At 46.2% G+C, this 14,182-nt stretch overlaps 1 protein-coding gene across 2 annotated transcripts; it reads left to right on the top strand.

Annotated features, from left to right (window-relative positions):
• The first annotated feature begins 3,016 nt into the window (after positions 1 to 3,016).
• CDCA7L (cell division cycle associated 7 like) lies at positions 3,017 to 14,166 on the top strand. Of its 2 annotated transcripts, none has more exons than XM_081809947.1 (6): positions 3,017 to 3,180; positions 7,840 to 7,977; positions 11,000 to 11,374; positions 12,730 to 12,801; positions 12,920 to 13,087; positions 13,944 to 14,166. In XM_081809947.1, exons 1-6 carry the CDS (start codon positions 3,118 to 3,120, stop codon positions 14,082 to 14,084), a joined length of 957 nt encoding a protein of 318 aa, XP_081666073.1. In that variant the 5' UTR covers positions 3,017 to 3,117; the 3' UTR covers positions 14,085 to 14,166. The 2 variants fall into 2 exon arrangements, with proteins under 2 accessions (XP_081666073.1, XP_081666072.1); XM_081809946.1 differs by having other exon boundaries at positions 12,917 to 13,087; positions 13,944 to 14,162.
• Positions 14,167 to 14,182: the final 16 nt, after the last annotated feature.

Raw genomic sequence — 14,182 nt, 5'->3', positions numbered from 1 at the left:
CCCCCCTCCCTCTAGAACCCTCAGTTTGTTTTTCAGAGTCCATCGTCTCTCATGGTTCGTCTCCCCCTCAGATTTCTCCCCCTCATTCTTCCCCTCCTGCTATCTTCTTCTTCTTTTTTTTTCTTAACATACAATGTATTATTTGTTTCAGGGGTACAGGTCTGTGATTCAACAGTCTTACACAATTCACAGCGCTCACCATAGCACATACCTTCCCCAATGTCTATCACCCAGCCACCCTATCCCTCCCACCCACCACCACTCCAGCAACCCTCCGTTTGTTTCCTGAGATAAGAATTCCTCGTATCAGTGAGGTCATATCACATCTGATTTCTGAATGCCTGTGCACCTTGGGGAAGTGGCTGATCCAAGGGCTGGCGCAGGTGAAGTAGAAGGCTAGCTTGGTACACTTGGTACACTTGTGCCGGGAAGCAAAGAGGTGCCCAGAGACTGTTAGCGTTGTGTCAAAAGGACACAAACTGGCTTGAAGGAGCTCCCAGTGGCCAAATTTAGGACAATTTGAGCATCAGAAAAAATGGTGACAGTAATGGATTATAGCATGTGGAATAAAAAAAATTCCGTGAATCTACATGGGAGCGAGAGATGCAGAGAAAGGGAGAGACAGCAAGAGAGAGAGAATATTGTGTTATAGAAGAATGCCAGCAAATATATGTAGAGTGGATAGAATTTGAAAATGACCATTTGCAACCTCTAACGTGTAATCATTGATTCAGGTAAGAGCTGTCAATGGATGCCGAAACCACTGTGAGTGAATTGTTATCGATCAGGGGGAAGGATAGTCATAGAATGTCAAATATCACCCTACATACTTCTTACTAAATACAAAGGGGAAAAGGTATTTTTGCTAAGGAGAAATATAACACATCCCACCTTAACTTGTTGATCAGAGAGCATCACCACTAAAAACCAGTGACAGCGAGACATTTGCTTTCTAAGAATGTAGTACTACCTATGAAGTGGTTATCGTTTTGTCAAAGGAAAAAGAGGACATATGAAAAAAGACTTTAGAGACCTATTGACCAACATATGGATCTTATTCAAATCATGATACAAGTAGACTGTGTATTTGCTGATGATACAGGGTGAAATGATACTGTATCTTCATTTGCTTCAAAATAATTTGGAAGGAGGGCAGTTGGTTCGGGATACAGACGGAACAAGATTAGCCTTGGGCACAGAAGTGCTCCGAAGTCCGTGTGTGTGTTCATTATACTGTCCTATGTAGGATTGTTTGAAAAATTACATAATTATGTTAAAAAAACACTAATAGGGGATAATCTGATATTTTATGCCTCTTTATGCATTGCATTGAGAAGTGCATGTCATCTGTATAGAATTGTTGCCAAAAATATTTCACTTAAATGTATCAGGAACCAATCAGATAAGTTCAGAATGTATGACATTTGATAAGGCTGTTGTCTTGGGCTATTTAAATGATGTCAGTGTTATGAAAAGCAACAAAAAATAGTGTCATTAAAAAAAAACAAATATAATGCATGATCTTTGCTTGAATGGATCCCCTTTGTCCCCCAAAAGTTATTAAAGACATTTTGGGGACAGTTGCAGACATTTATTTATTTATTTATTTTTTTTAAGATTTTATTTATTTATTTGACAGAGAGAGGCACAGCGAGAGAGGGAACACAAGCAGGGGGAGTGGGAGAGGGAGAAGCAGGCTTCCCGCCGAGCAGGGAGCCCGATGTGGGGCTCGATCCCAGGACCCTGAGATCATGACCTGAGCCGAAGGCAGACGCTTAACGACTGAGCCACCCAGGCACCCCCAGTTGCAGACATTTAAATATGAACTTGTAGTAAATGATATTATTGAATTGTTAATTATTTTAGATATGATTGTAGTTTTATGGCTCTAGGAGACTGTTTTTATTTTCAGGAGATGTGTGCTAAGGTATTTTAGGGTGAATTAGTATGATGTCTGCCATTTACTTTAAATATACACAGGTTGGGGCGCCTGGGTGGCTCAGTTGGTTAAGTGCTGCCTTCGGCTCAGGTCATGATCCTCAGGGTCCTCGGATCGAGCCCCACATGGGGCTCCCTGCTCAGTGGGGAGTCTGCTTCTACCTCTCCCCTTTGCCCCTCCCCCTGCTTGTGCTCTCTCTCAAATAAATAAAATCTTTAAAAAAAAAAAAACACATGGATTAAGTTGACTCATACCAAGTGACTGTTTCTCTAGGTCAGAAGCTGAAATACTAACAAATGCCTATGGTTCCATTAGATGTTTGTTGAAAGAGACAGAAAGCAAACGTGGTGACACATGGGGGCTCCCCTTGAAGAATATATAGATGTTTGTACCATTCTTTCACCTTACTCTGGGTTTGAACTTTTTCAAAATGAAGAGTTGGGAACAAATAGGTAGTCAGTATATGAAAATGAACTCTGAACAGATACATACTTGTTAGATGAAGTGTGCTGACAACATTCTCGAAATACCTGCCTATAATATATGTGTTTAAATTCTCCTGGAATTCTGAAACTACTCGATTGAGAATATAGACAACAAAAAAGCTACTTATTTCATTGTGTGAATTTCCATGTCTGAATCAGCAGATGACAACGAACAGAAAAATTAAAGAGCTATAGGTGGAAAGGAAGAAAAGAGGGAGCTTAGTAATACCTTATTTTGACATAGATGACAATTTAAAGGCAAATCCACTGTAGGAGAAAAATAGATCATTGGTTTGTCAGAAACCGAAGACTGTTTATTTTTTGTGAAGAGATCACACATGGCTTTTGTCTAGGTATGGCCTTGATATTGTTTGTAAGATAGGATATATCTCTAGAGTTTGAAAACTGTCTTGTCTTTCCCTCCCCCACCTTCATTTGTTGCCGTGAGGAATCAGCTGAAGCACGTTTTGCTCTGGGGTTACTGGACTCTTCGGGGCGACCTTGGCAGATCGATAGAGCTAGGAGATGCTAATTCCTCCTGCTCTCTAGAAAATTTCCCTAAGTGATGATAACAGCCCCTGGTTTGATCCTTCATCTTTTTTGAATCCAAAACAGATCCCTAAAGAAGTGGCTGACATCTTTAACGCCCCCAGTGATGATGAAGAGTTTGTCGGTTTCCGAGATGATGTTCCCATGGAAACCCTCTCATCAGAGGAGAGCTGTGATAGTTTCGACTCACTGGAGTCAGGGAAACAGGTACGGATGCTTCCTTTCATGGAAGGCACGGTCTTCTGGAAGCCTGGATCTTGGTTCGGATATTCTTTTATTTGAATTTGGTCTGAGATTGGTGATAGCGCTTAACTGTCGAGCATGTATTTTATAAGCGTTTTGCCTTCATGTTTCAAGAACCAGTAAGAATACCTAGATCACTCTGACTGTTTAAGCCCTTTCTGTGTATGAAATATATATATATATATATTTTTTAAATGGGGCCTCACATGATCAGATCCATTTTCTTTGCAACCTCGGGGCTGCAGACTGTGCCGAGGCTGCATTCAGAGTGTTCCCGCTTGGCCGGCAGGGGAGGGCTGGGCCCGCACAGCTGTGGGCCACCCCGCAGTGCTGTGCAGGACCGTGTGGTTGCCGTGAGCCAGTCGTGTCCCCGTGCTCTTGGGAGCGTGATTCTCTGGGCATCTCACTCTTGGAATTGCCAGGGAGGGCGTTATTCTTTCTTGGATTACTTGGATCTCTGGCAAACACAAGTTACATTTCTCTGAGCTGGTTTCCTGGAGGTTTCTGTTGTGCCTTAGCGGGAGCACGGCCAGTCAAAATTGCTAGGCTTCGGTGGCATTTTCTTCTGCGTTCGTTGTGGCTCTCAAAATTCTTCATTCTCCCTGGACCATAGCCTCTCTTAAAAGACTGTAAATTAAACCCACCTTGCTTCGACTGGGCGGGTGCAGGAGGAGAAGCAATAAATGATATAGGGAAGTACCCACTTGATCACGTGGCTGTCTGCATGTGTTCTGGCCTCTCTGTGAGCGGATCTTGCCCCCCGCCCCCCCGGGTTCAGGGGCCTTCCTGGTCTCTGTGGTCTGCACTTACGTGCTGTCTCATTTGACCTGCCAGCCACCTGCTTCCACTCCCCCTGGTCTCTTCCTCTCTCTGGAAACAAAGCAGCTTCCATATCTTGGCTGTTGTAAATGTAATGCTGCAGTAAACATATGGGTGTCAAATTACGTTTTTTTGGGGGGAGGGGGAGTAAATACCCAGTAGTGAAATTACTGCATCATAGGGTAGTTCTATTTTTATTTTTTTGAGGAAGCTCCCTGCTGTTTTCCACAGTGGCTGCCCCAATTGTCTTCCCACCAGTAGCACATGAGCACCTTTTTCTCCCACTTCTTTCTCCACATCTTCACCAACACTTGAGCTTAGCCATTCTGACAGGTGTAAGGTGATACCTCATTGTGGTTTTGATTTGCATTTTCCTGATGATTAGAGAGGGGAGCAACCTAAGTGTCCATCAGTAGAAGAATGGATAAGGAATCGCTGAGGATGTGTACAGTGGAATATTATGCAGCCATAAAAAGGAGGTTTTTGCCATTTGCAGCAACACGATGGACCTAGAGGATATTATGCTCAGTGAAGTAAGTCAGAGTGAGAACGACAAATACCATAGGATTTCACTCATGTGGAATCTAAAAAATAAAATAAATAAGCAAAAAGCAGAATCAGACTTATAAATACAGAGAACAAGCTGATGGTTGCCAGCAGGGAGAGGGGGAGGGAGATGGGCAAGATGGGGGAGGGGAGTGGGGGGCAGGCTTCCAGTGACCAAGCAAATAAGGCACAGCGCAGGGGTTATAGGCGATGATACTGGAGCCGAGTCGGATGGCGACTGATGGCAGCTAGGCTAGTGAGCGCAGCATGAGGTCTAGAGAAGGTGAAACACTGTGTTGTGCCCCTGAAACTAACGTAGCACTACGTGTTGACTGTACTCAGATACCAGAGTCTAAAACAAAAAAGCCAGAGCAGCTGCTTTTGCTGCTCTGAGCACTGCTCGTTCCACGCAGTCAGGCCTGCCCTGCTCCCCCTGCCGAGGGGGTGATGCCAGGGTGCCCGAGATGGCCCGTGACCGTGTGCTTTTGTACAGCTCGCCCGGGACAGTTTCACAGGGGATGGAACTGCCGCTCAGGGCAGCAGGGTGACTTGTCTAAGCCCCCATGTCTGAGAAGTGTCCAGGCCGGAATGTTTGAAATCTGGGAGCATGACTCGGCAGCCTTGTCCCTGTCACTGCTCCCCTGTGCTGCGGGGGGCCAGAAGCCGCACGGACACCCTCCTTGTACGCCGTTCCGCCTGCTGTAGGCGCTGGTCCCTGCTGTTCGTTCTGCTTGTGTGTCCTCTCCTCATTTTTCTAGAGTCTGCCCCTGTTCAGATCCAGTTCAAATGCTGGTGCTGCCTGAATTTTTCCTGGATTTCCTTCCTCCCTCCCTCCCTCCCTCCCTCCCTCCGTCTCCCTTACAACACTGATCCTCACCTCTGTCGAACTGCCCCACTAAACCATTACCTCCTCAGTGGGAGGAGGTGTCTTGTACATGAACGATGCTTTCCAGCTTTCCTGGGTTGGACTGCTTACTCGTGTTTCCCTTTCCTCATGTTCCGTGCGTTCAGCACCCATTAGTGAATGAGTCCCCACAGGGTGGAATTGAGATGGGAATGCTGGTCTAACTGGTTCAGCTCACCATCATTTTCTAGTCGGTTTCTTCATGTCCCATGAGCTTCAAAATAAAAAGTGTAACCACTCTGTTAGCTCCGCTTCTCATCTATTATTTGCTTACGTTCTCGATCCTGGGAGATAGATACAGGGAACCCAGGGCCAGAGCATATTGCCTGCTACTGACTTTAAAGGATCACAAATTCCGGAGAGCAAACTGCTATGTGAGGGTTGTAACCAAGATTGCAGTGAGACCATGGAGTGGATATTTTGTTTTATACAGACTCACATTAAGAACAATTTTTTGTTTTTGTGTTTTAAGTCGGCTTCATGCACAGTGTGGAGCCCCAAGTGGGGCTTGAACTCACGATCCTGAGATTAAGACCTGAGATCGAGAGTCGGACATTTAACTGACTCTGCCACCCAGGTACCCCCAAAACAGTTTTTATATCTTGTGGAATGAGGAGAAGAAAAGCAGGGGTTTAGGACTGTGGCTAAGTTGTTTTTGGGTTCGATCTGGTCACCAAAGATCCTGATTTCTCCCAGGCTGATCACTTCCCTGTGAGGCCAGCTCAACGGGTAAAGCGAGCCAGAGGACCGGAAGGTTGGAACTTGCTGCTTTAAGATGTGACTTGTTCTCTCTGGACCCTAGGCAGGGACAACGGGTATATGATGAAATGTACACATAGACCTCCAAGTGCCCTAGAGCCACCTGCAGGGGCCAGCTCAGGGCTCCATGAGCCAGATGTTTCCTGCCCTTGGAGGTGGCAGGTTTGTGGTGGGTTTTCGTGACAACGAGCTATGCACCAGTCTTCCTTAAAAATCAGCCCGGGCCTATTGCTTCTCCACCCTTACCCCACACATTCATGATCCATGTTAACCAGCCAAGAGAAGCTGCATGAACTTGCACATAGTATGCAGCAGTGTTGACTTTGGTCTTCCTTAGACACCATTTGAATTTCACTTTAAAGAAACTTCCCTTTTGTGTGTGTATTTTTTTTTTCAAGCAGCTGCACCACAGCTATCAACAAAGGAACAAAGTAATTTAGCTCCAAGCACACTCACTCCAATTACCCATAATAATTCATAGGAGACATTTAAGCTTAAAAAAAAAATGCTGGATATAGACATTTCTTTCTCTATCCCCCTGTAAATTTTCCTACTCATCTATTATATCTATTTTTCTCCAGAAATGATCTGAGCTTGATGAAGTATATAATTAAAGTCAGGGAGAGGCACTGGGGGAGATAAAGATTCTCCAACCACATGTGCTGTGATGAGGGGTCATTGCTATATCGGGTGCGGGAGGAAGAGACATCAGAGGCAACTGGGGACACGGACTCCAGCCCTGGCTGCCAGCTTGGAGGAGGCCGGTCTGCGGGTCTCCTTTCTGTACTGCAGATCTGTCTGTTCCCTCCTTTCTTTCAAGAGAGCCATTTAGAGAGCCCAGTTTCTTGCCTTTTATTGGTTCAAAAGACAGAAAACGTCATTTGAAAATGTCTTTCCTTTTTAAGCGTCCTAGAGCATCTTTCCTTCTGCTCACTTGCTACCTGTCCGTGGTTGCTGGCCTCCCACCTCCTGCAGGAGAGGCTCTCCTGGAGGCTGGTGGGGGGTGGGGGGTGGTGCTCCTATCCACCCCTGCCGTGGGTGGCAGCCTCCTCAGCAGTGGGCGGGGAGGGGTGGGAAGGACTCTGGCCCTTTCCTGCACAGGAACTTGCTGTGTCTGGGAGGGAGGCGGGAGGTATGCTCACGGACTTGGAGGAGACAGCTTTGGGTAGCTGCTAGGAAGGAGGGCCAGCCTGTGGCAGGGAGCCAGGGTTTCTCCTTCTGGCTCCTTCCCGTGTGTGTCCGCTTCTGTGTGAGAGCAGACCTTCCTGATGGCCGGCCCTGGCAGGAGGAACCGAATTCCGTCGGTGCGCACCAGTCACAGAAGCAGCTGAGCCTGTGGCTGTGCTGATTTCTAGAAACGGTGCAGTTGTCTGATGGTTTCAAATTGTTCAATTGTTCTGTTTCTGTAACCTATAGAAAGATGTGTCTGTGTGTGTGTGTTTGGTTATTGTGGTAAAATATACGTAGCATAAAATTTACCATTTTACCATCTTTTAAGTGTAGAAGCTCCCCATTAAACAACTCTTCACTGTCCCCCTAGCCCCCAGTCACCTCTGTTCTTCTTTGTTTATGACATTTGTGTGTTTTTAATTTAGCAAGATGTACGTTTCCGTTCCAAATACTTCACGGAAGAGCTAAGAAGAATTTTTATAGAGGACACTGACTCAGAGACCGAAGAATTTGAAGGATTTACGCAGAATGACCTGAATGGAAATAGTAACTCAGAAGTCATGGTAATAATTATCAAGACGGTAGAGTGTGGGTTGTCATATTTTCAGTCCTGTTTCTGAATTGTGTTTTCTCGTAAGAAGTCACTTCACAAATGAATGACTTTTTCTTACGTGTTTATCTTCTAAGCCAGTTAACAAAATATAGAAATGGCTATTCTAAGGCTAATCCCTCCAGTTGTCTTTCCTTGGTACCTTAGGGGCTTGGGGGGACATGTCTCAGGTGTCCCTTATTGTCCTTCTGAAAGAATTTATTTCAGACTTTCTGGAACATCTTTTATCTGGAAAGAGGACCGTCTGTCTAGGAATAGCAAGTTCCTTAAAGTCATTTCTTGTTGTGTGTAAAGTCATGTTCTTCAGTTTGGAGTTAATTTGGCTAAAATTTAGCTGTGGTATAAACTCAAGAGTTTTCCCTGTGTATTCTTGATTTGGATGCTGAAATGCTCTTTCAGTGGTAAAGATGACCTGGACTTGTCTGACTCCTGAGGGAAGTCTGCTCTTAGCACTTGACCTTTGGAGACTTGATTTCTTCCTTCACTCCCCGATGTTGAGGCCAGTGTACTGCCAATTAGTATTTGAATCTCAGGGTACCTCTAAAGAACAGCCTTTGGGTTTTTTCCAGGCATGAAAGTGTTTTCTGCTAACTGAAAAATCGCATACATTTATCCCCCCAAATCGGTCCACCGTTTCCTTCTTTGGTATCAAGATAAAGGATAGAGGTTAAACCTCACATTCAGAAGCTCCTGAGGAACCACGGCTGGCGTGGAACTTGTGTAGAAATTTAAATAAGCTATAACTAGTAGGTTTGCTTTGTTCCTCACCTTTTCCTGGGGGGATCTTAAGACCTGAAAGCCCTAATGGTAGGCTGCCTCGTTTGATGTCGATCCCCCCACCCTGCCCCTCCCAGCGAGTAGCAACGTGGAGCCCCTGCCAGCCTGCAGTCACCAGCCCTCCTTTGGCTTTCTTTACAGAAGCTGCTTGTGAGGCCGTTGATGTGTTCTGGCCAGCAAGCCTCCAGTTCTTTGCCAGCAAGACACTAAAATTCTTCCAAACCCTAATGGCTATCATCTACTCTTAGTGACTTACTTATCTTCTGATTTTTAGCTAAGTGATGTCAGGTTATTCAGAGAATCTGTGTTTCTAGCACTGGGAAGACTACTCCAAAAGTTGTTGGGGTTTTTTTTTTTTTCCCCCCTGTTCATGGTCTATACATTTGGGGTATGAATTCTGACATGTTGACTGATGTAATAACTCATAGCTTAGGGCAGGTCCGCCTGCAAATTTTATTTTACAATTCAGTGAGCCAACAAGCATTCTTGCCTCCCTCCCCAACCTCCTGCCCACCCTAGCGGGGACTGATGAGACCCTGTTTTCCGATAATAGGATGTTACTGCCCCTTGGTGTCCCCTTGGTGTCTCGTGGTCTTCTAGCCATACATGAAGAGGCCTTGTGTGCTTTGCCTCCGGCCTCCACTGGTGGTTACAATTTGCTCTTATCTATTTTAGTCCTTTACAGAGTCCTTAGCAAAGAGATACAGGTTAGAGGATGATGAAGATAAATAAAGCCAATCTGAGAGAGAGTTCCTCTGAAGTCCTCCAACACTGTCTTCCTAAAATTGGATCCTCTAATCCCACCATTTTGGATTCCAGAGCTACTGATGTAGAAAGTTCAGGATACTTTAAAAAAAAAAAAAAAAAAATCAGTACACTATAGTCTTATTTCTCTACTTGGTCTGTTGTGGATTGATACATACACCAAGGTTTGGAAGTTATCTGCAGGGTTTTTTTCCCCTCCCTTTTCCTTGTTTATTTTATTTTTAAGTAGGCTCCAGCCCAGTGTGGAGCCCAACGCAGGGCTTGAACTTAACAACACTGAGATAAAGACCTGAGCTGAGATCAAGAGTCAGACGCTTAACCGACTGAGCCACCCAGGCGCCCCAGTACATTTAAAAATTTTTTAAAGTAGGCTCCATGCCCAATGTGGGGCTTGAACTCACCCTGAAATGAAGAGTCATGTGCTCTACGGACTGCGCCAGCCAGGTGCCCTCCTCTGCCTTATTTTTAGCTTGAGTCCAGCTAGAATTTGGGGGCGATGGTCACCGAGGAGGAAGCGGAGTCCTTTACCTCAGTCCTGGGCCCATTGTGATGCTGCTCCCTGTTCTCCTCAGAGCAGCCCCGTTGTCCAGAGTCCCTGACAGAGGGTCTCAGCATGTGGTAAAGATGCCCAGGAGGTGGCCTTGATCTCGATACTCAAGCCTGGCTCTGCCATTGCTAAGAGCCCCCTGGCATTTGAGATGTCACCCACTCTCGCCTGGGTAATGTCACCCTGCCACTGCCTTCTGTTCTGTGTTCTCGTGTGTAAGACTGAGTTCCACTTTAATGCCAGAAACCTATATACCAAGCGGAATCAGAACACTGGGGGCAAGAGTTTGAGCTGACAGAATGGATGCTTCGCAGCAACCCACGGGCTGTCTGCCTTGGTTTCACCGTGTGGCTCTGCACGTTGCAGAAGAGGGAGGGGGCGGTCCTGGGAGTGAGAACCCCTCATGTCCTGGGGATAAGGCTCCCCTGCTGACCCTGCTGGCCGGTCATCTGCTTGCAGCTCTCCTGTCCCTTCTACCCCTGAGTCCTGTTCCCTCTCTTCAGCGCAGAATAGTATTCTTCTTCCCCTTAGTTCTCCGTTGTTATCTGAAGATGACCCTTAACGCCATGCACACCCTTTTCTTCGGCCAGTCCTCATAACACTTGGCCGTTCCACAGTGGGGGAGCCCCCCTTTGTCAGTGTTCCACTCCAGCCCATGCAGTGAAGGCAGCAGTCCGCCAGGGCCAGGCCAGAGGGCAGCAGTAGAATGCCTGCTCTCCCACCAGATGCCTCAACAGAGCACTTAACTGAAGGTTCAGCGGGAGCTCACAGCAGGAAGGGGAAGCTTTCTTATTTTTTTCTCTGCAGTAATGTCTGAGTGCTTTTAAATAATGTGTCTGGGGAGGTCTGTTGGGAAACATGGTCTCTTTTCTCTCCTTTTGTTTAGCTTGTGGAGTCAGATTTGAGTGATGCTGGTAAGGCGTCTTCAGTGAGTGAGGAAGAGGAGGAGGATGAAGGAGAAAAGGCTACACCCAGAAGAAGCAGGCCTAGGAGGAGCAGTATTGGTCTTCGAGTAGCCTTTCAGTTCCCCACCAAGAAACTGGCCAAAAAATCAGATGACAGTTCTTCGGAGCCGCTGTTTTCTAGCACACGCTTACAGGACAGTAAAAAAGCAATTCTTGGCAGAAAGAGAAGCTGCAGACAGGGGAAGGAAAGGGAAGATTCGGTCTCGGAGTCTGAGGATGACTCCAGGGATGAGGGCCAGGAGGGCTCGGACGCGCTGCTGAAGAGGACCATGAACATCAAGGAGAACAAAGCCATGGTAAGGCTCTGCGGCAGGCGGGCCGGGAGCTGGCACCGGGCGCCGAGGCTCCCGGGACTGCCCTTAGAACTGCTGCTCTGGCTTCTGTTAGGATATGTGCTCTGGGTATTTGGTGTCCTTCCTCTCTTTCCAAACCCCAGCCAGTTATTACCTGATCAGCTCTGGTTTGGGAGCAGAAAGCGACTCCCCTGGACCATTTTAGCTCTACTTCCTGGTACGATGACCTCCTGCTGCTTACTGTCTATTACAAAGTTAAGTTCTAAATAGGAAGTGGTATTGGAGAGGGGAGGGCTGAACAGCTAGCTGGTTCCCAGCAGAAAGGAGCGGAGTGTGAAGAGAGTGTCGAGGAGCCCACGTAAGGTTTGCAGTGTGCAGGGTAGGCAGGTGGCTTGCAACGAGAAATCCTTCTTTGATGACCCACTGGGGCTTGAAGACCTCAGGTGAGGGAATGCAGGAGGCCTAGGTATTAAACTGAACAGTTTTGAATTGCGTGAACATATCTTCGCTGGAATGAATGATGGCACACGGGGAAGTTTTTGTTATGTGTATTTGGTTTTTCTATATTCAGTCAGTAACTTGTTTGCTTCATAATTTTGTATATACAGAATTAAGAGAATTCTACCATTCAACCACTTTTAGCATTTTGGTGTATTTTTAATATTTTCTTTTTAAAAAGCATAGTATACTGTATATGCAGTCTTAGATGTCTAGTAAGAAAATAAAAAGCCTACTTTTGAGTGAAACTTATCCTAAGACATATTTATGCTTATTAGCTAAGGGAAATTTTTAGCACTGTATCTGCATCTTATTAAAATAACTGTGTTCATGATTTTTTAGTGACACCTACACATTTGTATAAATCTAAAATTAAAAATCCTAATTGGAATATTAATGCCTGTTGTTTGGTGTTCTTAGGTGTTTATTTGGGAATATTTTCATAAATTAATGAGAAAAAAACTTAGAGTTTTTTTTGAGCTCTAAATAACTGTCCGAACAGTCTAGTTGAGCCTTTCGTTTTGAACCTGATGAAACTTGACTTAGGTGTGCATCACGATCTGTTCCAGGGTCACACTTTGTCACTCTAGGGACCCGTTCATCATATATGATATGATGGTCTTTATATATAAAGAATGGGCATAGATTTTATTCCTATGAATGATGATCCTAGCATCTCACCTTTGGAGATAAAAATCTTTACCTTTGAGCCTAAAAATATAGCAACTCTTGAGATCGTACCTGAGCTACGTGAGTCAAGTTTCTCATGTTGCCAAAACTGAGGACTTGGGGATAAGGTGTTAGATGAACGAGGCGTGGCAATACTGATGTGAGATCCTTTCTTCTGTTCGGAACCTCAGCTCGCTCAGTTACTGGCAGAACTGAACTCTATGCCCGATTTCTTCCCAGTACGAACCCCGAACTCTGCTTCTGTAAGTAGAACTCCTTTATAATTACTGATTCCGGTACCGATGGATAGAGTCTGTTGCCACATGGCTTTTATCCAAGGAAGCACCTGGTTGCACACGTCTGTGCTCTTGTTTTCAGAAGAAGAGAACGGCGAGGCGGGCTTTCTCAGAGGGACAGATCACCCGGCGCACGAACCCGACCCGGAGCGCACGGCCTCCCGAGAAGTTTGCCCTGGAGAACTTCACCGTCTCGGCTGCCAAATTTGCCGAAGAGTTTTATGGTTTCAGGAGAAGGAAGACAATTAGTGGGGTATTTTCTGAGCACAATAACCAGATTATTCTTGGTCTGAGCCAGTGCTGAGGCCCTGACCCAGTAGATGGGCAGCATCTCTGCCAAGTTCCCAGGTGGTGCTGGTGTTCCCGGGACCGCACTCCGCGAAGGAGCCCCCCCATCTAAGGTGAAGGCTGGAGTGAGCCCTTCACCTCCGCCGAGCAGAAGAGCTGCTCAGGGTTAGGAGCCTCAGCCTCATCTGCAGGGGAGGTGGTAAAAGCCCGTCCGTGGCGCCAGGCTGCCTTGTGGTGTTGCTTGTGGGAAAGGGCAGTGATTTCTCCAGGCCTTGCAGTTGTAGGAATGGGGCATTTTCAGTGCTTTCCAAGTCTGGAGCGAGAAACGAGGTCCTTCCCATTTGCAGGTGTGGCTGTTCATTGTGGGTCACTTCCCTGTCCTCACAGAGGTTACAGCTGCGTACTACGTGCTGGTCAGGGACAACTGGGGCTGTTCATTTACTGTTGTGTCTGTCACCTTGCTGTGGAGGCCGCTGACACCGTGTCTGGCAGGAGCTCCGTAAATGATGGGTTCCAGGGAAATTGAAGAGGGACATAGTTAACGTTAATGGTGTTAGAGCTCTGAGAGTGAGAAACGATTTTTTTTAAGATTTTATTTGAGACAGAGAGCATGAGCAGGGAGAGGGAGAAGCAGACTCCCCACGGAGCAGGGAGCCCGATGCGGGGCTCGATCCCAGGACCCCGGGATCACGACCTGAGCCGAAGGCAGTCGCTTAACCCACTGAGCCACGCAGGCGACCCTGAGAGTGTGAAATTTTTATGTGTGTTTTTTAACCAGTCAAAACAGCTTATACCAGGTTTTGCTTTGGCTCATTTTGCAGGGGAAATGCCAGGGGTATAGACGGCGTCACCGAGTATCTTCTTTTCGGCCAGTGGAGGATATCACTGAAGAGGACTTAGAAAATGTTGCCATAACTGTTCGAGATAAAATCTATGATAAAGTTCTGGTAAATTATGTATAATGAATAATTTGCATGATTGTGATTCTAATGGGGAGTCCAAGGCACTGGTATTAGAAATCTTGCAGTTTTTAAACTGTAGCTGGGCTTATCCCCTTAGG

Source organism: Leptonychotes weddellii, unplaced genomic scaffold (genome assembly GCF_054177405.1).
Source record: "Leptonychotes weddellii isolate Sample4059 unplaced genomic scaffold, ASM5417740v2 HiC_scaffold_1573, whole genome shotgun sequence".
NCBI lineage: Eukaryota > Metazoa > Chordata > Mammalia > Carnivora > Phocidae > Leptonychotes > Leptonychotes weddellii.
This window is presented reverse-complemented; position numbering and strand designations above follow the sequence as displayed.

Bases quoted from the DNA above. Each gene is read 5' to 3' on its own strand.
- CDCA7L (XM_081809946.1), top strand. From the start codon at position 3,118: ATGGAAACCCTCTCATCAGAGGAGAGCTGTGATAGTTTCGACTCACTG. The intron at 7,978-10,999 runs GTAATAATTATC...CCTTTTGTTTAG, and splicing joins ATAGTAACTCAGAAGTCATG to CTTGTGGAGTCAGATTTGAG. The intron at 12,802-12,916 runs GTAAGTAGAACT...TCTTGTTTTCAG, and splicing joins GAACCCCGAACTCTGCTTCT to AAGAAGAGAACGGCGAGGCG.